Below are 23,115 nucleotides of genomic sequence, written 5' to 3'. Positions count from 1 at the left end.
CACTTCAATGTGTGGGAAGTATTCGTGCTATGCTTTTATAACTAAATCATCTCAGTATTTCTATTTCTAGCCCCTTTTTCTGCCTGATGGTAAAATAATTAATCTAGTCAATTCCAGGTAAACTTTGGCCTTTTATGATTTTTCCTGATCAGGCCAAACCTCAACCAAGTCCATTCTTGATCTTCTCCTTCACCTCCTTCTCTCATTCACCCCACAATTAGCCTCCAGTCCACGGGCTGATGCAGCATCTTGGTGTCCTGTGGTCTGAGGTCATTTTCTGTCTTTCTCAAGCCTCAGCTAAAGTTTACAATCCTACCTTTTCTCATGACCTTGAAATGCCCTAAGGTTCAGCGGCTTCATGGTTGCTGCTTCATGGGGGACCCTGGCTGTTCTCTGAGGTTGCTCAGCACTGCGAACATCCCATCAACTACCCGGGGCCCATCTCCGCCCGAGGCCTCAGCCATTCCTGGTCTACAGCTCTGCTGTCCCGTTGGCACAGGGAACTCCTTGGAGCCCCAGGGTTCCAGATTGGAAGCAGAGAATCTCCTCTGTTCTCAGACCCCCAAACTTTGCTGCTGATTCTAATTGTCCTTTCCCCCATCTCACTCCTTGGAACCCACTGGGAGGTGAGTAGAATCCCTCTCAGAGATTCTACCACCATCTCCCTCATTCTTACCCTAACCTTCTTCCTCTTCCTCCCTAGTTAGGAAAGAGGATCTTTAGCCTGGGGCGGGGCGTGGGGGTGGGGGTGGGGATTCTTGATGTTTCAGGGGAAAAGGTGACTCAGCTACTTTTGGAATATCTGTCATACCTGTCTACTGGTGCAGTGAGCCGGGATCACACCACTACACTCCAGCCTGGGTGACAGAGCAAGACTCCATCTCAAAAAAAAAAAAAAAAAAAAAGACTCTGGAGAAACAACTCAATACGCATGAGAAGAGGCTGGCCCATGTAGAGAAAGGACTGGCAAACTATGACAACTCTTTTCTGTTGTTTTGTTTTCAATCTTCTCTTCACAGTTCTTTTCACAGTTTGGAATTGATACCTTTTTCTCTTCATCAGAACTCCAATGTTTTTGTAGATTGAAGTCTTTTTTTTTTTTTTTTTTTCTTGAGAAAGGGTCTCACTCTGTCACCCAGGCTGGAGTGCAGTGGGCCAATCACTGCTCACTGCAGCCTCGACTTCCTGGGCTCAAGAAATCCTTCCATCTCAGTCCCCCAGTAGCTGGGACTACAGGTGTGCACCACCATGCCCAGTTAATTTTTATTTTTTAATTTATTATTATTATTATTTTGAGATGGAGTCTTGCTCTGTTGCCCAGGCTGGAGTGCAGTGGCACCATCTCGGCTCACTGCAACCTCTGCTTCCTAGGTTCAAGAGATTCTCTTGCCTCAGCCTTCCGAATAAGTGGGACTACAGGTGCATGCCACCACACCTGGGTAATTTATTTATTTTTTTGTAGAAAAAGAGTATCAGTGTGCTGTCCAGGCTGGTCTCAAACTCCTAACCTCAAGCGATCCGCCTGCCTTGGCCTTCCAAACTACTGGGATTAGAGGTGATGAGCCACCATGACTGGCCTACATATAGCCCAAATGGATGAGCAGTTCCCAAGGCTCAGTCCCAGCCTCCACTATCCAAGTCAGCCTCTCATCTCCTTCATTTCCCAGGACTCAGTTCTCATTTTCCTCCCGTTTTCTCTGGATTGTGGCTATTGTTCTCTGGTTGCTAGATCAACCTGGAGCACAGTAAAGCAGTGTCACAAAGCTGGAAGGGGTCTGGGATGAGTCCACCAGCTACAAGTTCTTGTAGAAAATGTACTCCAGGAATGGCCAGGCGCAGTGGCTCATGACTGTAATCCCAGCACTTTGGGAGGCCAAGGTGGGCGGATCACCTGAGGTCAGGAGTTCGAGATCAGCCTGACCAACATGGAGAAACCCCGTCTCTACTAAAAATACAAAATTAGCCAGGCGTGGTGGCACATGCCTGTAATCCCAGCTACTCCTGAGGCAGAAGAATCGCTTGAACCTGGGAGGCGGAGGTTGTGGTGAGCCGAGATTATGCCATTGTACTGCAGCCTGGGCAACAAGAGTGAAACTCCGTCTCAAAAAAAAAGAAAAAGAAAATGTACTCCAGGAATTGTCATTTCTGAAATTCAACTGCTTCTGGAATTGAAGCAAGCAGCTCATCTTGGAAGAGAAATATGTAGCCAACCCCAAAGCCAAAGCCTTTGAGGATTGAGACCTAGCATGCTAGGAGACCTTGATCCTGTAATCTCAGAAGAAGAGTCTGGATCTGGCCAAATTGAGGTCAAATTCTGGTCAACTTCTCCATAGTCAGTAGGAGAAAAAAACCAACTTGATGTTTGAGTCATATGTTTTGACAACTAAAGAGGACATTTATGCTGGAGTTGGTGGTTCATGCCTGTAATCCCAGGACTTTGGGTGGTTGAGGCGGGCGAATCATTTGAGGTCAGAGGTTCGAGACCAGCCTGGCCAACATGGTGAAACCCCGTCTCTACAAAAAATTCAAAAAAATTGGCTGGGCACAGTGGCTCATGCCTGTAATCCCGGCACTTTGGGAGGCTGAGGCGGGTGGATCACGAGGTCAGGAGTTCGAGACCAGCCTGGCCATTATGGTGAGACCCTGTGTCTACTAAAAATACAAAAATTATCCAGGCATGGTGGCGCACACCTGTAGTCCCAGCTACTCAGGAGGCTGAGACGGAAGAATCTCTTCATCCTGGGAGGTGGAGGTTGCAGTGAGCTGAGATCACACCACTGCACTCCAGCCTGGGTGACAGAGTGAGATGCCATCTCAAAAAAAAAAAAACAAAAATTCAAAAAAATTAGTCTGGCTTAGTGGCGGACGCCTGTAATCCCAGCTACTGGGAGGGTGAGGCAGGAGAATCACTTGAACCTGGGAGGTGGAGGTTGCAGTGAGCCGAGATCATGCTACTGCACTCCAGCCTGGGCAAGTGAGACTCCATCTCAAAAAAAAAAAAAAAAAAAAAAGGGACACTTAAAGATGACATTAAAGAGGATACTTAGATTCTAGACAAAATCAAGATATAGCAAATTTGGGTGGGACACACCCGTAATCCCAGCATTTGGGGAGGCCGAGGCAGGTGGATCACCTGAGGTCCAAAGTTTGAGACCAGCCTGGCCAACATGGCAAAACCCCGTCTCTACTAAAAATACAAAAATTAGCCAGGTGTGGTGGTGGACACCTATAGTCCCAGCTACTCAGGAGGCTGAGGCAGGAGAATCATTTGTGCCCAGGAGGTGGAGGTTGCAGTGAGCTGAGACTGCACCGCTGCACTGGTGCCTGGGCCACACCAGTCACTATGCCTGGGTGACAGAGCAAGACTCTGTCTCAAAATAAATAAATAAATAAAATTTTGTTTTGCTGTGTTGCGGCTAATATGCGTGCTATAAGACAATGGTTTCTTGAGTCTCATTCTCTCTGCATATGCCTAAAGCTTTTTTATTTTTATGATTCTAAGAGATTGTACCTTCTCATCTCCTAGATTCTGTCCCATAGGTTCTGATCTTTTCCTAGAGTAACTTGGATGGTTAAAAATGTGGAAAAAGCTTTGGGTATTAGGTGCTGAACCCACTCACCTCTGCTTAGACCCCTTCTTTAATGCCCAAGGTTGTCCAATCCTAGCCCTTCCCCATACCCTCAGCTTTCTCCTCACCTACACAACAACCTTAGCATAGTCCTAAGGTATGTGTTCTTATCTTCTGTTATCTATGCCAAGGATGTTTGCTGGTTTTGTTTTGTTTTGTTTTGTTTTGTTTTGTTGAGACAGGGTCTTGCTCTGTCTCTTAGGCTGGAGTGCAGTGGCACAATCACAGCTCACTGCAACCTCGATCTCCTGGGCTTAAGTGATCCTCCCACCTCAGCCTCCTGAGTAACTGGGACTACAGGTATGCATCACCACGCCTGGCTAATTTTTTTTTTTTTTTTTTTTGAGGGAGAGTTTTGCTCTTGTTGCCCAGGCTGGGGTACAATGGCATCATCTCAGCTCACAACAACCTCTGCCTCGCGGGTTCAAGTAATTCTCCTGCCTCAGCCTCTCAAGTAGCTGGGATTACAGGCATGTGCCACCACGTCCGGCTACTTTTTTGTATTTTTAGTAGAGATGGGATTTCTCCATGTTGGTCAGGCTGGTCTTGAACTCCTGACCTCAGGTGATCCGCCCACCTCGGGCTCCTAAAGTGCTGGGATTACAGGCTTGAGCCACCACGCCCGGCCCACGCCTGGCTAATTTTTTTTAATTTTTATTTTTGTAGAGACAGGGTCTCACTATGTTGTCCAGGCTGGTCTTGAACTCCTGGACTCAAGCGATCTTCCTGTCTCAGCCTCCCAAAGTGCAGGAATTACAGGCATGAGCCACTGTGTCAGGCAAGGATTTTTTTTTTTAAGTTAAATTTCTGCCTGCCAGCACAGCAGCCCCTTTTCCTGCTCTCTCTCTCTCTGTGCTTTAAGATGATAGTCCCTTCTTTTTTTTCAAATAACCACAACGGGAAGGACTGACCACTCTTGTAAGCTGCAACTGATGTTTTCAGACTCCTAAAGTGACATCTAGACATAAGTCCATATATGTCAGAATATCATGCAGGGAATGCTCAAATAGTTGGGAAGAGATGGCTGCACTGTGTTTTGCATGCCCAAAGCCCACATAGGTACTCAGTTTAAAAATCTTAATAGAATTGAATCCTGCTCTTATCGTAGGAAAGGAAGAGAATCTGATAGAGAGAAACAGAAAATGAAAAGGTCAAGAACTGGCCGGGCACGGTGGCTCTCGCCTGTAATCCCAGCACTTTGGGAGGCTGAGGCAGGAGGATCATGAGGTCAGGAGTTCGAGACCAGCCTGGCCAATATGGTGAAACCCCGTCTCTACTAAAAATACAAAAAAATAGCTGGGCGTGGTGGCGCGCACCTGTAGTCCCAGCTATTCGGGAGGCTGAGGCAGGAGAATCGCTTGAACCAGGGAGGCGGAGGTTGCAGTGAGCCAAGATCACGCCACTGCACACCAGCCTGGGCAACAGAGCAAGACTCCATCTCTAAAAAAAAAAAAAAAAAAAAAAAAAAAAAAAATTCGAGAACTGGAAAGGAACTAAGCACATGAAAAGAAATTTTATGTTCCTTCATGTTTTTATTTAAAGAAACTGAATCAAGTACCAAACATGGAATAAAGGCAAACATTCATTTTTGGGGTGATTGTTCCCTTCTTGGTAATCCCTGTTTTATTGAGGGTATCACCAGTTATTCATTCCAAGGATTTTTTTTTTTTCGACAGGAGGTGGGCGTTTCTTTGTCTTCTTAGAGTCAGGATTCCAGATCTGCTGATGTGTGGGACTTTTCTTGGCCACTACGATTTCATCTACAGTCACGAGCTGTAGCACCACCTCAGCCACTGCTCGAAATCCTTGGGCTTTGACTATTAGGGTGTCCCACACCCCTTCCTGGGCCACATTTATTATCCCTTCAGCTCCCACACCCATTAGGAGGTTCCCACCTTGGTGCACTCCACTCATTTCTGCCCCCACGTCTGAGACAGCTAAGCCTGCATTCTCTGCCAAGGTTTTAGGAAGATACTTCAGGGCCCGGGCAAATGCTAGGAATGCAGGCCCACTGGGCCCTTCCAATCTGCTTCCTTTATCAGAGAGCATTTTTGCCAAAGCCATTTCTGTGGCCCCAGCTCCTGGGATCAGTCTGGGATCTTGACATAGCTGGAAATAGGCATCAATGCCATGGTAGACGGCCTGCTCTGCACTCTGCAGCCCCTGGGTGGTGGCTCCCCTGAGAACCACGGTGAGGGCAGGTGTGCCTGTACATTCCCATTCAAATACCACAGCCAAACCATCTCCCAGCTCCTGCCTGTAAACCCTCTGGCACTTGCCTGGCCTCTGGGGAGGGAGCAGACGAGGCAGCAGAGGTGTGTCCAACACCTCACTCAGGTAAATGATCTCCATCCGAGACCTAGCTTGAATCACCACGATGCCATACTTGTCCGCAGTGTGAGGGTCTCCTCGTCGACCTCCCCCAACACCACTGCCACATTAATTCCCGCGGCTGCCAGCTGGCCTACTTGCTTTTCTAGTAATTGGTTGCTTCCTTTACTAAATTGAGCTAGATCAGCAGGACTAGAAAGACAGGCCGTTGCTGGTGCATTTGGATGGGCAGGACCAAAGGGGCAAGCAAAGAGAGCCACCCTGGCACCACTTAACACTGCGGCCATTTGCCCACAGAGCTTCCCAGATATTGCTAACCCCTGGAGGAGGCAGGAATCCTCCAGTGTCCCCCCGTGCAGCGCGCACACCCCAACACGCTCAGGCTTGAAGCTGCCGTCTAGCTCCTTGATAGCTCAGCAGGCATGGGCCACCAGCTTGGTCAAGTGGTCCATGGGGGGCAGGGTGTAGGTATTCATCACAGAATGGAGGGCCCAGGACGGATCTTCCAAAGGCCCCAGAGACTGGATGGCCAGGGAGGGCAGTGTGGCCAGGACCTCTGCAGTGGCTGTGCTGTAGGCCTCCCGGAGCTGCGGGCGAGGCAGGCCGGCCTTCAGCAGCTGCTCTGCCTGTTCCAGCAAGGCTTCTGTCAGCAGAACCACGAAGGCTGTGCCATCCCCACTATTCTCTGCCTGGGTTTGGGCTGCTTCCCGGAGGAGCCATGCCGCTGGGTGCTCCAGCTCCAGGGCCCTGAGGATGGCAGTGGCACACCCCGTGCACACTGTTTCTCCTTTCATGGTCACCAGGAACTTCTGCCGGCCGTGGGGGCCATAGCAAGGCCAGATGACATTGGCTGGGGTCTGGACTGCAGCCAAGCTGCTCAGCAGGTGGGGCTCCTCCTCTTCCGGACTCCTTGGGCTCTCCCTTGGGTTCAGTGCCAGCCGCTGGGACAGCTCCAGGGCTGAAGGGACTGTGCTGTCCATGGCCCACAGAGAGAGGAGAGGCCACCGTGGGTTGCAGAGATGCTCTAGAAACAGCAGCAGGGGCACCCTTGACACCGATCGTTGAAAGTACTCAAGAGGTCAGTGGAAGCAAGGAGCCAAATGCCCATTGATTGGTATCTGAAGATGTCAGCACAGACCAGCGCTCCACTGTGGGTCCAAGGATGAGCTCCAAAGAGCCCAGTCCTAAAGCCACCCCAGGGTTGATTCTGTAAAGGAACTGGGTCTTGGGGCCTCTCAACTTTGGTGGCTGAAATGGGATCTTTAACTGATGAAGTCACAAAGTGGAAAATGGAACCAGGATAGAGAATGAGGTCCCAGAAGTCTGGTTAGAACCGAGGAGGCCCTACCAGCAGGCAAAAGTCAGGCCTTGTCCAGCAATGGAGGTACATGCACCTCTGCACCAGGTCTGAGACTTGTTTAAACGTTAGATACAATAAGGAGGAGATCAAGTGAAAAACTACCCACTTCACCCTGTCTGGAGTGCAGGGGCATGACCATGGTTCACTGCAGGCCCAACTCCCTGGTCTCAAGCAGTCTTCCTGTTGAGCCTCCCAAGTACCTGGGACTACAGGCGCACACCACCACACCTAGCTAGTTTTTTTATTTTTTGTAGAGACAAGGTTTCTGTATGTTGTCCAGGCAGGTCTCAAATTCCTAGCCTCAAGAGAGCCTTCCACCTTGGCCTCCCAAAGTGCTAGGACTGCAGGTGTGAGCCACCACCACACCCACGCTTTTTTTTTTTTTTTTTTTGAGACAGAGTTGCACTCTGTTGCCCAGGCTGGAGTGCAGTGGTACAATCTTAGCTCACTGCAACCTCCGCCTCCCAGGTTCAAGCAATTCTCCTGCCTCAGCCTCCCAGTAGCTGGGATTACAGGTGCCAGCCACCATGCCCGGCTAATTTTTTGTATTTTTAGTAGAGATGGGGGGTTTCACCATGTTGGCCATAGTTGGCCAGGCTGGTCTCAAACTCCTGGCCTCAAGTGATCTGCCCACCTCGGCCTCCAAAAATACTGGGATTACAGGTGTGAGCCACTACACCTGGCCTTTTTTTTTTGAGAAGGAACTGAGAGATGATGTCTGTGTTTTGTTTTGTTTTGGTGTTACTTTCTCTTGCAGTACTGTGTAATATTAGCCATGTTTTGCTATCTGTCTGCCTTTGCCTTTTTGGGTATCTTATCAGTTTGTGCTTGTGTATCAGGTTTCTTCGGGTGTCTGTTGGTCTTTCAGGGTGCAGGTGTGGGAGGCTGCACAGCGTGCATGCCTGTGCCACGACTCCCAACTCTGCCTCCCTGGCAGAGGCAGGGCAAGACAAGGGGGGAAGGATGCTGACAGCTCACAGACAAATAGAAGTGAACCCAGAGGGGTGAAAAGCAACCAGCCTCCCAGTGGTCAGGGAGGTAGAAGCCTAAATGGGGCCCTGAGGTTTAAATGCGAATTGCCTTCCCATCCTAACCTTCAATGCTTACAATTTAAGTCTCTTTTTTTCATTCTCTCTCCTTTCCTCACTCGTCTCCTCTTTCTTCCTATAGAGCCTACTTGGGTAATGATGCTTCTGCTTTAGTTTAACACATATTTAGTCTGGGTGTGGTGGCTCATGCGTGTAATCCCTGCACTTTGGGAGGCTGAGGCGGGAGGATTGCTTAAGCTCAGGAGGTTGAGGCTTCAGTGAGCCATGATTGCACCACTGCATTCCAGCCGGGGCAACAGAGACTTGTCTCAAAAAAAAAAGGGGAAAGGTTATTTGGAATCCTAGTTCAGAGATAACCATTGTTTACAACTTGATGAACATTACTACTTTGCACATATTGTATGCATACATAATTATAGATTTACACCATTTTACATAAGATTGTGATACATATATGCTATTCTGTAATCATTTCCTCCTCAACATTATCTTGGCTCAGAGAAATGTTTCTTTTTTTGTTTGGACATGGAGTTTCGGAGTTTCGCTCTTGTCACCCAAGCTGGAGTACAATGGCGCGATCTTGGCTCACCCTCGGCTCACCGCAGCCTCTGCCTCCTGGGTTCAAGCAATTCTCTTGCTTCAGCCTCCTGAGTAGCTGGGACGGAGTAGCCATGTGCCACCATGCCCAGCTAATTTTGTATTTTTAGTAAAGACAGGGTTTCTCCATGTTAGTCGGGCTGGTCTCAAACTCCCGACCTCAGGGGATCCACCTGCCTCGGCCTCCCAAAAGTGCTGGAATTACAGGTGTGTGCCACTGTGCCTGGTCTGTGAGCCATCGTGCCCGGCCTGAGAAATGTTTCTTTTTCTTTCTTTTTTTTTTTTTTTTTTTTTAGCAGAAACACATTTATTTATTAACCAAAGGGATGATCCTAATGAATCCAACACACTTTGAAATAGCTGCATGTAAAATGTTTGTGATAAAGATAATTGAACACAGTAATGAAAAAAAAAAGAAAGAAACAGTATGGAGATTTGCTCATTGAACTGAGCTTGGTCATTCTCTTAGTTAACTCCTGTCCAAAGTGATGATGGAATCTTTATTGTGCTTTTTCATAGATCCGAGTACAGGCGACATGGTTCATGACACGCTCCACCACTAATTTCCCATCTTTCAGTTTTCTTGTTACTGTGCTTTCCTTCCCATCCCACTCCTGATGCTGAACCAATGCACCATCTGTAAAGTTGCAAACAGTCTGAGTTTTTCTGCCATCACCTGTGGTTTCTTCAAACTTCTCTCCCAGGGTACCAGAAAACTGTGTTGTTTTCAAAGTGCTCTCAGTTTTTATGGTGAGGTTTTTGCCATCACAAGTGATGATACAATCTGGCTTGGCCATTGCGCCCATTTCTCGCAAAGCTATTCCCACTCCTAGCTCCTTCATGTATTCATCAAAGCCTTCGCTGTCCACCAGGCGCCACCTTCCTTCCAGCTGCTGAACTGTGGCCATGGTGGGTGCAGGGGGGCTGGCGTGCAGAGCGGGGTCTGTGTCGGCGTGGCAGCGTGCTGTCGAGAAATGTTTCTAAGTAGATCTTATTTGGTCTGAGAACCATGAATGATTATTTTGAGCAGTTTTGATTCTGGAGACTCCATTTGGTTCAGGCATGGTCCTCCAAATTCAGGCTTCTGAAAGCCTGTACCTCAGAGTAGGCTTGATGTTGCATAAAAGATGTGGTTATGAGTGCAAAGATGACTTGCCTGTATTGTTATACAAATGTAAAATGTAACAATCAACAAAAATGTAGCAAAGTATGCATGTATACATTTTCTCTAAAGATACAGTTTCTTTTTTTAAAAAAATAAACACATTAGGCAGGTGTGATGGTGGGTGCCTGTTATCCCAGCTACTCGGGAGGCTAAGGCACGAGAATCTCTTGAACCTGGGAGGTGGACATTGCAGTGAGCCGAGATTGCACCACTATACTCCAGCCTGGGCAACAGAGCGAGACTCAGTCTCAAAAAATAAATAAATAAATAATATAAATAAATAAATAAATAAATATATAAATAAAATAAACACGACTGGCCAGTGGCCGTGGCTCAAGCCTATAATCCCAGCACTTTGGGAGGCCTCAGCCAGGTGGAGTTCAGGCATTCAAGACCAGCTTGGGCAATATGACAAGACCCCTGTCTCTACTAAAAATACAAAACAATAGCCGGCCTTGGTGATGTGTGCCTGTAGTCAGCTACTTGGAAGGCTGAGGTGGGAGGATTGCTTGAGCCCTGAAGGTGGAAGTTGCAGTGAGCTGAGATTGTGCCATTGCACTCCAGCCTGGGTGACAGAGTGAGACCCTGTCTCAAAAAATAAAATAAAATAAAATAAACATTCCTATAAAGGATCCTCTTAGCTCTTTTTCTAACACCTAACCTATATTTTCATATTCATTTCAGTTACCCTACAACTGTTCACCGAGCTGCTGTTGAATAGGGGAAATAAGGCAGATAACTACTGCCATCTCCGCTGGGTTTAGGGACAATACAGACATTAATCTGGGCACTTTGATTACAGGCAATGAGAGCTGTGAGTGGGGAAAGCACAAGGTTGGCAGAAGCATTTAGGGGGACACAGCCATTCTCACGGAGGGCAGAGGTCTAAAGCAAGAGCAGAAGAAAAAGTAGGAACTGGCCTCGTGGAAAGGGGAAGGGCGATGGGACAGCCTGGTGGTTTGTAGCCCACTGGAAGGAGTTCTGAAAACTGGTGGTCAGGTGAGAAGGAAAGCTGGGGAAGAGATGAGCATGTTCGCCAGAGGGTAGCAGGGGCTCTCCAGGACCTAGTGAGTCAAGCCAAGGAATTTAGGCTTCAGCCTGCAGGGTGATGAATAGGGCTGTCTATTCCATTTCTTTCTTCCTTCTTTCTCTCTTTCTTTCTTTTCTTTCTTTTTTTGAGACAGCGTCTCACTCTGTCACCCAGGCTGGAGTGCAGTGGCACAATCCTGGCTCACTGCAACCTCCGCCTCCCTGATTCAAGCAATTCTCCTGCTTCAGCCTCCAGAATAGCTGGGATTACGGGTGCCTGCCACCACGCCTGGCTAATTTTGTATTTTTAGTAGAGGCGAGGTTTCACCATGTTGGTCAGGCTGGTCTCGAATTCCTGACCTCAAGTGATCTGCCTACCTCGGCCTCCCAAAGTGCTGGGATTACAGATGTAAACCACCATTCCTGGCCTGAAAATTTCTAGTTTATGATACTTGCCAGCAGAATGTGTTCTGTCACCCTCTTCTGAATAGATATGGTTGTCTGCTATGACTTCTCCCACTGCTGCCCTTCCCCCTGAATCCACAGATGCATTTCTTTTAAAACTATGATCTTGTACACAATGGACATAAATATTTAATCTTTCTATTTGTATGTTTTTCCATGTTTCTTTTCTTTCTTTCTTTCTTTCTTTCTTTTTTTTTTTTTTTTTGAGGTGGTGTCTGCCTCTATTGCCCAGGCTGGAGTGCACTGGTACAATCTCGGCTCACTGCACCCTCCGCCTCCTAGGTTCAAGGGATTCTGCTGCCTGAGCCTCCTGAGTAGCTGGGACTACAGGTGTGCACCACCAAGCCTAGCTAGTTTTTATATTTTTAACAGAGACAGGGTTTCACCATATTGGCCAGGCTGGTCTCGAACTCCTGACCTCGTGATCCTCCCACCTCGGCCTCCCAAAGTGCTGAGATTACAGGCGTGAGCCACCGTGCCCGGCCTCCATGTTTATTTTCTAGTTGCTTAGTTGTCCTTTTATATTTATCCTTGTTAACTACTACTGCCAGGCTTAAAGTATAGACCCCTAGAGGGCAAGATTCGTATCTATATAAAATGTACTGCAAAACATCTACTTAAGCCTCACATTCTTAAACACAAATTACTTTTGAAGATGACTGTTCTGCTTGTTTCCTTCCTGGTTTCTTCCTTTAACTTTTCCACCAAACAGGCACATGATATACTTTACTGAAATAACTTATATAGCAATATGAATTTTTTTTTTTATGAGGCAGAGTTTCGCTCTTGTTGCCCAGGCTAGAGTGCAATGGCGCGATCTCGGCTCACTGCAACCTCTGCCTCCTGGGTTCAAACAATTCTCCTGTCTCAGCCTCCAGAATAGCGGGGATTACAGGCGCACGCCACCATGCCAGGCTAATTTTTGTATTTTTAGTAGAGATGGGGGTTCACCATGTTGGCCAGGCTGGTCTCGAACTCCTGACCTCAGGTGATCCGCCTGCCTTGGCCTCCCAAAGTGCTGGGACTACAGGCATGAGCCACCGTGCCCGGCAAATTTGAGGTGGAGGTTGCAGTGAGCTGAGATCGCATCACTGCACTCTAGCCTAGGTGACAGAGCAAGACTGTCTCTCACTTCGGCCTCCCAAGTAGCTGGGACTACAAGCATGTGCCACCAGGTCTGGTTAATTTTTCTTTTCTTTTTTTTTTTTTTTTTTTTTTTTGAGACGGAGTCTCGCTCCGTCACCCAGGCTGGAGAGCAGTGGCACGATCTCAGCTCACTGCCAGCTCCGTCTCCCAGGTACACGCCATTCTCCTGCCTCAGCCTCCCGAGTAGCTGGGACTACAGGCGCCTGCCAGCACGCCGGGCTAATTTTTTGCATTTTTAGTAGAGACAGGGTTTCACCGTGTTAGCCAGAATGGTCTCGATCTCCTGACCTCATGATCCGCCTGCCTTGGCCTCCCAAAGTGCTGGGATTACAGGCATGAGCCACCGCGCCCAGCCAGGCCTGGTTAATTTTCTTTGGTATTTTTTTGTAGAGACGGAGGTCTCACTATGTTGCCCAGGCTGGTCTCGAACTCCTGAGCTCAAGTGATCCACCCGCCTTGGCCTTCCAAAGTGCTAGGATTACAGGCATGAGCCACAGTGCCCAGCCTACAGTGCAACTTTAATAATAACAATATGAACACAAAAATTCTAAGATCTAAAATTTAAGATTTCAGTGGTCCTTCTATAACTGTGAAAGTTTGGTTCCTAAAAAGCCCTGAGGAATTTATGGGAAAACAAGAGAGACAACATTTAGCAGTGAACCTGTGCATTCTAAATAAAGACAATCACATGTTATAGGCCTTCAATTAGTAAGGATGAATATTGGACTATGAATTTTTATTCACTGTCACTTGTTTGCTAGATGCTTTGAGAATCTTCCTTGCCTATATTTTCCTGAGATGTTGGTTTTTCTTTGTCACAGATAACAATGCTCATTCCCTCCCCATTAAAAACTACATATATATATATGATTAGATGATTACTACATGTGCTTTGAAATATTCAAATATTTTAGACAGTAAAAGTCCCTTGTAATTCACCCCTTTGCAGATGATTGGTTAACAGGTTAGTACACAACTACCTAAATTTAAAATCCCATATTTAACATGTATACTTATTAGAAAGTACACATTCTAATATTTTTCTATTGTATTTGGTACTGTTTCCAGATGCTCCTGCCTTTTTGCTTTCATAATTTTGAAGGACCTCAGCTCCCTGCCTCCTAGATTTTTGCTACTGTGGTCTCAGAGCTGTGTAATTTGGATGACTGAGATGGAAACACCTCTGGAAAACCTTTATTTATGTTGAATAAGTATTCCTTGAATCCTTCCTCAGCATCCTGGGTTATATTTGATTTGCTCTGTTCATGATAACTTCATGCCAAGGAGACTGCTATCAGCTCTCTTAAAACAGATCTCAACTCCCTGCTCATAGTGGCCAAAGGAATGGAGATTTCAGGCTGAGTTTACTTACCTGCATCATCATCTATCCAGAAGCATCCCTGCACAAACCTCTGTTTCTACCCTTCCATTCACTCGGCTCACTTTTCTGCTCTTAGTACCCTTTGTTTCTTGTGAACTCTCCAGCAGGAGTGACTTGCAATTTGTATCCACTGACACTTAAGTTCTCGGAAGTGCTGGAGAAGCGTATGAAAGTAAATTATCCTGATGTGTAATTTTGTACATGTGAAACTCACCGTGGAAGTGCCTATTCTAATTTCAGTACGGAACACAGCTAAACATTTGGATCAATAATCCAGTTTTGAAAGCACACTTTATTTAAAGTACAATGTGCTGAAAAAAATGAAAAAAGAAAGGGTGCTTTCAAATTTGTACTGAGTAAACTTTCACTAGATCACATCATATGTTTATCACTAGTCACATATATGTTGTATTTCTATGTGTAATCGTCAGGCACTTTTAATTTCTACTTTGCATTTACCATGCCAGCCTCCTCCTCAATCCCAAATTTCCTTTGGTTATAAATTTAGTAAATTTGAAAGAGCCAGCAGGGATTAAACCCTGAAGGTATTCAAATGACTATCTGACGTTATTCCTCATTTCAGCCATTTCAAAAAATTACGCTTTCATTTAGAATAGGCTCTGGGAATCAAAATGTGTGTATTTTGCCCAAGTAGAAGACACAGTTTAAAGTTAACATCCTAGCTACTAGAAGGGAAAGCAAACATCGCTGGAAAAGGAGCCTATTTTTTTTTTACCTTACACTAAAACTACACTGCGAAGATCAAAAGAAATCAACATGAGAGTGTGCCTCTTAACGCCAGGCCCAAAGTAGATGCTTATTAAATGATAGTTTACCCCAATCCTTCATAAATGGTTGATAGGTCTTACTATTTCCCCCCTATTCAAATCTAGAATTTTTTCACTCTCATAAACTAATCGATAGTGAATGGAAAGCACAGAATAGATCATCGTCCAAGTGTTAGGTATTAGCCTGAGAAATCCAGAATCCCATATTTGTAACTGTCCTTCTTGAGAAAGTGCATTTTTCAGGCGGATTCTAGCCCCATTTTTCTTTTTACCATTTTTACATATTATGAGAGGTGGCTTAGAAATACTTCGATTTTTGCCTCTTCATCACAACACACTGAACGTTAAAATCAAGTGGTTGGGTTTTTATTGGCTTATATTGTCTCTAACCGTTTTATTTCTCGAGCTGTCATCGTTCTTTTCGTCTTACATCCTTATGAACCTTTTCTGGATTAAAAAAAATGACGTTATAATAAGGAAACTAACTGGCGTTGGATTAGAACGAAGTTGACTCCATTCCTTTTCCTCCCCGTAGTGTGGGCGCTACGAGGAAAGACCGCGGCGAGAACCAGCGAAGCCCGGGCTGCCCTCGCCGTGCGGGCGCACATTTGCTCCTCGCGCCGGTCTGCGCCGGGCGACCGCGGCCGCCTCGGCGTGTGTCCGCGGCTCCCTCCCGCCCTCGCCCGCAGTCCCCCGATCCCGATCCCGATCCCGGATCTCTGGGTCCACAGCTTGGCTACCTCCCGAGCCGGAGCCGGAGCCGGAGCCGGAGTCGCGGCTGGGCCCGGCCGCCGCGTCACAGGGGGAGGGAACCCGGGGGGGAGGGGGAGGGGCGGTGAGGTCAGCGGCGGCCGCGCGTCCGCGGGCGGCGGGAGCGGCGCATGCGCGGAGCGAGGCCCGTGAGTGGCAGCGGCGGCGCGCGGGGGGCGGGCGAGGGGCCGAGAGTGGGGGAGCGGGCGGGGGCCGTCGAGGCGGCGGTGTGTGGGCGCGACGGCTGCGAGTTGGAGAGGTCTGTGGTGCGGGTCGCCCCGGGGGATCCCCGGCGCGGGCCTCGCGCGACGGCCACGGTCGCGCGGCGTGTGTGTGGGGTCCACGCACACCCGCAAAACTTCCTCCTCCCCTGCTCCGGGAGAGCGAGCGAGCGTGTGTGAGAGAGCGAGTGTGAGGAGCGAGCCGCGGCCCGGCGCCCAGCGCCGCCACTGGAGCAGCTGTCAAAACTTCGCCGCCGCCGCCGCCGCCGCCCGGGCCTGACGGGCCTGACGCGCGGAGGAGGGGCGGCCGGCCGGGGGCGCGACCCCCTCGCCGCCCCCGCCGGGCCCCGCGGCCGGCCCTCCCCGCGCCGGGCCCCTTTCTCCTCCTGCCGCGGGCGGCCCGGGGGAGGGGCCGCGGGCGGAGACCCCGGGGGCCGGCGCCCCTCACGCCGCCCGCCCGCCTGGCTGCCCCGCCCGCCCGCACCCGCCGGCCCCGCCCGCCCCGCCCGCCGCCCCCCGCCCGGCCCCTGCGCGCGGAGGTGCGCGCGCCCGCGCCGATGTGTGTGAGTGCGTGTCCTGCTCGCTCCATGTTGCCGCCTCTCCCGGTACCTGCTGCTGCTCCCGGGGCTGCGGGAAATGCGAGAGGCTGAGCCGGGGAGGAGGAACCCGAGCAGCAGCAGCGGCGGCGGCGGCCGCGGCGGCGGGAGCCCCCCAGGAGGAGGACCGGGATCCATGTGTCTTTCCTGGTGACTAGGATGTCGTCGGAGGAGGACAAGAGCGTGGAGCAGCCGCAGCCGCCGCCACCACCCCCCGAGGAGCCTGGAGCCCCGGCCCCGAGCCCCGCAGCCGCAGACAAAAGACCTCGGGGCCGGCCTCGCAAAGATGGCGCTTCCCCTTTCCAGAGAGCCAGAAAGAAGTAAGTTGAGTGCGAGGGAGCCAGGCCGGGAGCCAGCGGCGGCGCCGGGCCGGAGCTGTCACCGGGCGCCCGCCCCGCGGCCTCCGCGCCCCGGCGCCCCCCGGCGGGGTGGGGGCGGGGCGGGCCCGCGGGCGGCGGCGGCTCCCGGCCCCGGCCCCGCGCCCCTCGGTAGCCGCCCGCGCCCGGCCTCCCCCGCTCCGCGCCGCCCGCCCGGGCTCCCGCCGGCGCCCGGCTCCGCACACTTTACTTTTCAGTCGGGCCTTTTCACTGGGTCTTCTCCGCGACTCTTCTTTTGGAGAAATTTCTCGTAGCCGCGTCTTGGCCTAGCTGGATCATTGAGAAAACAAGCCCGGAGCGCGCCCAGGTAGTCCCCGGACGGACTCCGGGCGAACCGCCGAGCCGTCGGCGCTCGGGAAACTCTCGGAGCTGTCAAAACGCCCGGGCCAGGTGGTCTCGGGGCGCGGGCTGGGGGCGAGAAGAAAGCGGCCGGGCGAGTGCAGCTTTTGTTTGTCAGCGACTTGCTCCTGGAACTTTTCCTGGTCCCAAACCTGTGTTTTCTTCTTGTGATGATATATTAGGAAGCCATTTGACTTCCTCCCCCCTCCCCCAACACCCAGCACCGCACTCCCGGGCTCCGAAAGCACAACTCCTGTGGGATCCCACAGCTTCGGGGCACGGCCTGCCTAAGTTTTGGAGACGTAGCCAGTGTCCCCTCGTAAGGCAGAATACCAAGAGCACTTATTCGGAGAGAGTGCAGATGTAAATGTCGCTTCCCTCGTAAGTCTTAGCTGTAAGGGGCTTGGGAATAGGGTCGCCTGCCTTTGAGCGTACAGTAGGGCTGGACCCCAGCTTATTAGAGGACCAGAAATGTCTTCTTACAGAACGGTTATTTGACGGCTTTGCTTGTAAATTAAGACACCGTTTTAGTGCCAGCGAACTGCTCGGCTTCTGTGGCTCTCGCGTGTGCCGTGGAAGAACTGTGAATGTCTCTCGAAGTTGTAGAATGGCGTGTGTGCTTACTCATTTCGTGAGATGATATTCTCATTGAACTGTCGGGAGTGGAAGGGTGCGCTGGGACGTGAAGGAAGCCAGCACGTTTATGGATAGGCTGTTTCTTTGGTTCGGGTGCATTCACTTAGTAATAGTATTGTTGTTTGGTGATTTGTAGTAAAAATAGTAGCGTGAACTGAGGCATAGCAGAGCTGGGTTGTGGGAACCCATTAAGCTCTTGACTTGAATGTGCTCTTTTTTTGCCCCGCTGTCCTTTTACTATGAAAATGATTCAGGGCCTTCAACTTGCCTCCATATTTTATTGCCAGCTCTTACCTAGCTCTGATAATCGTGAGGGAAGCAAGTACAGGATGTGTGTACATTATTACATTAGCTTCTTCGTGATACAAAGTTAGGACTTATTTATTATGCCACTTGCGTTGTAATACAGTGGCAAGTATAAAATGCCCTTATTCTATATTAACTGAAATTTGTAGAAGGAAGTGGAGGTTTAAGTAATTTTTAGACGTGTAAGCCACTTTTTTTTGCATCCTTTAAAGCAACTCAGGACAAGCCATATTGGGGTTTTACCTTGATTGCCTCCCATTTCACTATTTGCAAAGCATTTCTTCATCTCTTACTGAACATTAATTTGCAAGTATTGTTTTAAATTTGCATTTGAATTCTTAACTCCAGAAAGATTAGATCTATGTTGTCACACCCCACACCCCATACTCCTGTAAGGGCGTGCTTGTGCACGCGCACACGCGCACACTCGCACGCACGCGCACACTTGAACACACCCTACTTTTGAAATGAGCTCATTTGTATTAGTGCAGCTCCTGAGTGCACTGGACGATTAGGGTATTGCCACTTTATTATTTTAATTCTGAATCTCATATGAAGTAATAGGTAGCCTTTGGAGAAGATAAAAAATTTCTGCTGAATAACAGTATAATCTAACTATGAAAAATCAAAACTTTTGGAAATATTTAGAACAAATGTAAGTCTGTACAGAGCTTTTTCTTTTAGATTTGAAAACTAGTACTGCTTTCTTTATAGGAAATTAAAGTCTACTGGTAAATTTGACGGGTCTAAACTTTTTAGAGCGTTTTTTTTGAAATTGTGTCTTTTGAAGGGAATGGAATCTCCAGTTGTTTTTAGAAACATGTAAATGGAAACTAACATATGAATTGGAAAGCAAAGAGAAGGTTTTTGAATTGTGTATCTCTATACTGTATAAGAATCCATGCAGAAAAGACCCTGTAGTTGGACAGTAAAGACCCTGAAAGTGAAACTTATGTGTAACCAGTGTAAATTAGGTTTGTAACCAGTGAAATTATGTGAAATTGCAAATAATTCACCTGAGAAATGAAAATTAATCTTCTTTGCTAAATACCATAGAGATATTTTAAGTTGCTAATGTTACTTAGATGTTCATTAACTTAGTGAGTTACGTTAAGTAGAGAAGATGCCTTTTTTTTTTTTTTTCTGGACGAAGTCTTGCTCTGTAGCCCAGGCTGTAGTGCAGTGGTATGATCTCGGCTCACCACAACCTCTGCCTCCTGTATTCAAGCGATTCTCCTTCCTCAGCCTCCAGAGTAGCTGGGATTACAGGTGTGCGCCATCGCACCTAGCTAATTTTTTATATTTTTAGTAGAGACAGGGTTTCACCATGTTGGCCAGGCTGGTCTTGAACCCCCGACCTCAGGTAATCCACTCTCCTCAGCCTCCCAAAGTGCCAGGATTACAGGCGTGAGCCACCGCACCCTGCTGAGAAGATGCCTTTTGACAATGAAGTGGATTTATGTATTTATCTTTGGCTTAAAAAAACATGCACCACCAATTACACTTTCCTCAAGTTTAAATTTTTAATAATTAGGTAAATAAAGCATTTTCTTGTCTTATAGTGTTAGCTAGATTGTTTTTGTGTATTTTGTCATGAATAAAAAGCATAGCTATATAGTTACTGCTTTTACATTAACTATAAATATCTTAAAATGTTACTACCTAAAATCAAGAAACTTGAACTGAAGCTGTTAATCTTAGAGTTGGAAAAGTAAATACATAGAGGTTTCCTATTGTACAAATGTCAAGTGGCACAGTGAAATTTACATTCATTTGAAAGTTTTCCTTAACTGTAAAAAGTATCAAATTATTTGATAATTTGGAGTACTTCATCATCTTTATCAGAGGCACAGGTCTTAACCATTGGCAGGCCTCTGTCAGAATATGCACATATTAAAGATCTGATTATTTTTGTGTTAATGTTAAAAAATTTTTCTGAAGCTTTTTTCTTATTTTTTCCATCCTTACACTGTAAATTCACATTACCAAGTTGGGAAGCCAAAGAAACATTCTACTCTACTATGTTTCTTACCAGTTCATGAAAGTTGATGTCAGAAATGGGTGTGGGTGTGGGGGATGGGGGTGGTTATACAGAAGCAGCAGGTGGTAGGGATAGGATTTCTGAAGCACTATCCTTGGCCTTTTTTGAGTAAACTCTTTATACCCTGAACCACTTTCTTTTCAGAGGGCAATTGCTATTATTAGAGAGCCACCTTAAGCATTATTGTTGTAGAAAAATTAGGCACAACCAGTGATTGTCATTACAAGGACCAGCAAAAATGGCTAGGTTGCTACTCTGTATTTGTAACGCCCTTCCCCCAACAAAATTTCTCCTTTTCATAGCTGTGAATTTGAAATAAGTGATAGAAAACTGTACTGCATTACAATATATACCATTTAATAAAACAAGTTTATAGTTGAGGGATAGCACTATTATTCATGCTTTTTGAGATAATGCAAATTTGTAATTTTTATGACAGCAATTCTTAATAATTTATTGTCCAAGAGATCTGATAAAATTTTTGATAGTTATTGGTCTCTGGGACTCAATAGGCACTGAAATGTTTTAATTCAGTTGAAAAGTTGATTCAGGATTGCTACCCTCTCTTACCTGTTAGGAGGTTGTTGTTTAACCTGACCTGAAATTCCCATGAATAAGAACTTGTTTTTTTTCTTTTTTCTTTTTTTTAACAGAGTCTTGCTCTGCCACCCAGGTTGGAGTGCGTGGTGCGATCTTGGCTCGCTGCAACTTCCGCCTCCCAGGTTCAAGTGATTCTCCTGTCTCAGCCTCCCAAGTAGCTGGAGTAGCTGGGACTGCAGGCACGTACTACCATGCCTGACTAATTTTTGTATTTTTAGTAGAGACGGGGTTTCACCCCGTTAGCCAGGATGGTCTCAATCTCTTGACCTCGTGATCTGCCTGCCTGGGCCTCCCAAAGTGCTGGGATTACAGACATGAGACACCGCACCTGGCCCAGGGAATTTCTAATATTTGAGAAGATGTTATTTTTAGTCTATTATACAAATTTATATATTGTTTACTAATATATAAATTTACATATTGGTTACTAATATGTAAACTTACCAATTTACATATTGGTTACTAATATGTAAACTTGATAAACATGGATTTCCATGGAAATTTAAAAGTATCACAACAATTTGTTTTCCCATTCTGACACTTGTGATTTATTACATTTTCGTAGTATTTCAGTTAATTCCATAATGCCAGAATTGTTGTCAATTTGCCAAGTGACAAGCCACACTGCTTCCTCTCATTCCTCTGTTCCGCAAAACTGCAAAGTTTCCCAGACCACAGTCAGGTTTCTCTGGGTAGATAGTGGTTGTCCAACTCTGTAAACTTAAGTCACTTTAAGTTTATGATGGAGGGGCTTCGTGAAACTTCATTGACCTTCCAAGGTGAAAATTGGTCAGTTTCCAGTTATAAAGGACATTAAGGATGGGTGTGGTGGCTGATATATGTAATCCCAGCACTTTTGGGAGACTGAGTCAGGAGGATCACTTAATCCTCATTTAAAAGGAGTTTGAGACCAGCCTGGGCAACAAAGTGAGGCCTTGTCTCTACAAAAAGATTAGCTGGGTGTGGTGGTAGGCACCTGTAGTCCCAACTACTCTGGAGACTGAGCTGAGAGAAGATTGTGTGAGGCTTGGAGGTTGAGGCTGCAGTGAACGGACATCACACCACTACACTCTAGTCAGGTGACAGAGCAAGACTCTCTAAATAAATAAATAGGAACATTAGATGGTCTCTCTGCACTCTTGCCTGGTGGGGACGTGTTAGATACCCTCGTTAGGTTGTGATTTAGTTTTTAATCTGTGAGATGTTTGGGCCAAACAATTTTTAGCTGCCATGGAATAAACTTTCCAGTCAGCGTGTGAGTTTGTGTTTGCCTTTACTTTTTTTTTTCTATATTGTTTTGGTCCATTTTTATCTTTTAATTTCAGAAAGCTGATTAATCTCTTCCTTTTCTCTTTAAAATTTTTCTTTATCATGTTTGTGCCACAGTGGTTATTTTGAGAACTTGTTGGCAGGATAAGTGGCAAAAGTTATGAAGTAGAATAGAGATGATTTCTGGTTTTTTTTTTTTTTTCTTTTTTTTGAGACAGTCTCACTCTCTTGCCTAGGCTGGAGTGCAGTGGCGTGATCCTGGCTCACTGCGGCTGCCGCCCTCCGGATTCAAGCGATTCACCTGACTCAGCCTCCCAAAAAGCTGGGATTACAGGCGCATGCCACCACACCCAGCTAATTTTTGTGTTTTTAGTAGAGATGGGTGTTCACCATGTTGGCCAGGCTGGTCTCAGACTCCTGACCTCAGGGGATCTGCCTGCCTCGGCACTCCCAAAGTGCTGGGATTACAGACGTGAGCCACCACGCCCGGCTGAGATTATTTCTTTTTTTATTATAGCCATTGCTTGTAGATATATGCTGGTGGTTATCTGTGAAAATGTAATAGAAAGGCTGGGCACGGTGGCTCACACCTGTAATCCCAGCACTTTGGGAGGCTGAGGTGGGCGGATCACAAGGTCAGGAGTGGGAGACCAGCCTGGCCAATATGGTGAAACCCCGTCTCTACCAAAAATACAAAAATTAGCTGGGCGTGGTGGCGGGCACCTATAGTCCCAGTGACTCGGGAGGCTGAGGCAGGAGAATCGCTTGAACCTAGGAGGCAGAGGTTGCAGTGAGCTGAGATCGTGCTATTGCACACCAGCCTGGGCGACAGAGTGAGACTCCGTCTCAAAAAGAAAAAAAAAAAAGTAATAGACCAATCTTGAATTTATAATTGGAAGTGTTGATCCCTTTATTTGCAGAATTTGAAGGACTTAAGAGCACAAGTTGAGAGAAACAAATGACACAGCTCTTTTTGCACTTTGTAATATTCTAGAAAAAGCCTCAGGTAAAAGGAAAATTGTTTCACTTTGTTTCTGCTG

At 47.4% G+C, this 23,115-nt stretch overlaps 3 protein-coding genes across 43 annotated transcripts in view; 1 reads left to right on the top strand and 2 right to left on the bottom strand.

Annotated features, from left to right (window-relative positions):
- Positions 1-5,127: 5,127 nt before the first annotated feature.
- On the bottom strand, positions 5,128-7,578 carry LOC107971862 (putative T-complex protein 1 subunit theta-like 1). The gene is given in 2 exon segments (XM_016945911.3): positions 5,128-6,025; positions 6,028-7,578. Coding segments are annotated over 2 exon segments (1,674 nt in total). The 5' UTR covers positions 6,941-7,578; the 3' UTR covers positions 5,128-5,264.
- Positions 7,579-9,272: 1,694 nt separating this feature from the next.
- LOC107971878 (putative fatty acid-binding protein 5-like protein 3) lies at positions 9,273-10,295 on the bottom strand. Its single transcript, XM_016945967.4, has one exon. The coding sequence runs from the start codon at positions 9,872-9,874 to the stop codon at positions 9,467-9,469; it is 408 nt and encodes a 135-aa protein (XP_016801456.1). The 5' UTR covers positions 9,875-10,295; the 3' UTR covers positions 9,273-9,466.
- Positions 10,296-15,780: 5,485 nt separating this feature from the next.
- The window catches only part of KMT2C (lysine methyltransferase 2C), a 304,403-nt gene continuing 297,068 nt past the window's right edge, over positions 15,781-23,115 (top strand). For 17 of the 41 annotated variants that reach the window (XR_010158721.1, XR_010158720.1, XR_010158719.1 and 14 more), the window contains exon 1: positions 16,430-16,827. Coding sequence is in view for 37 of the 41 variants with exons in the window: in XM_063815089.1 (XP_063671159.1) it covers positions 16,667-16,827 (161 nt within the window). In the remaining 4 variants the exon portion in view is untranslated. Of the gene's footprint in view, positions 15,840-15,878; positions 15,950-16,406; positions 16,828-17,504; positions 17,605-23,115 lie in introns of those variants that run through there. The other 24 variants (XM_063815097.1, XM_063815073.1, XM_063815071.1 and 21 more) reach the window with 10 other exon arrangements.

Source organism: Pan troglodytes, chromosome 6 (genome assembly GCF_028858775.2).
Source record: "Pan troglodytes isolate AG18354 chromosome 6, NHGRI_mPanTro3-v2.0_pri, whole genome shotgun sequence".
In the NCBI taxonomy this organism is placed as follows: domain Eukaryota; kingdom Metazoa; phylum Chordata; class Mammalia; order Primates; family Hominidae; genus Pan; species Pan troglodytes.
Note: the sequence above shows the minus strand (reverse complement) of the source record. Positions and strands in the feature narration are given on the sequence as shown.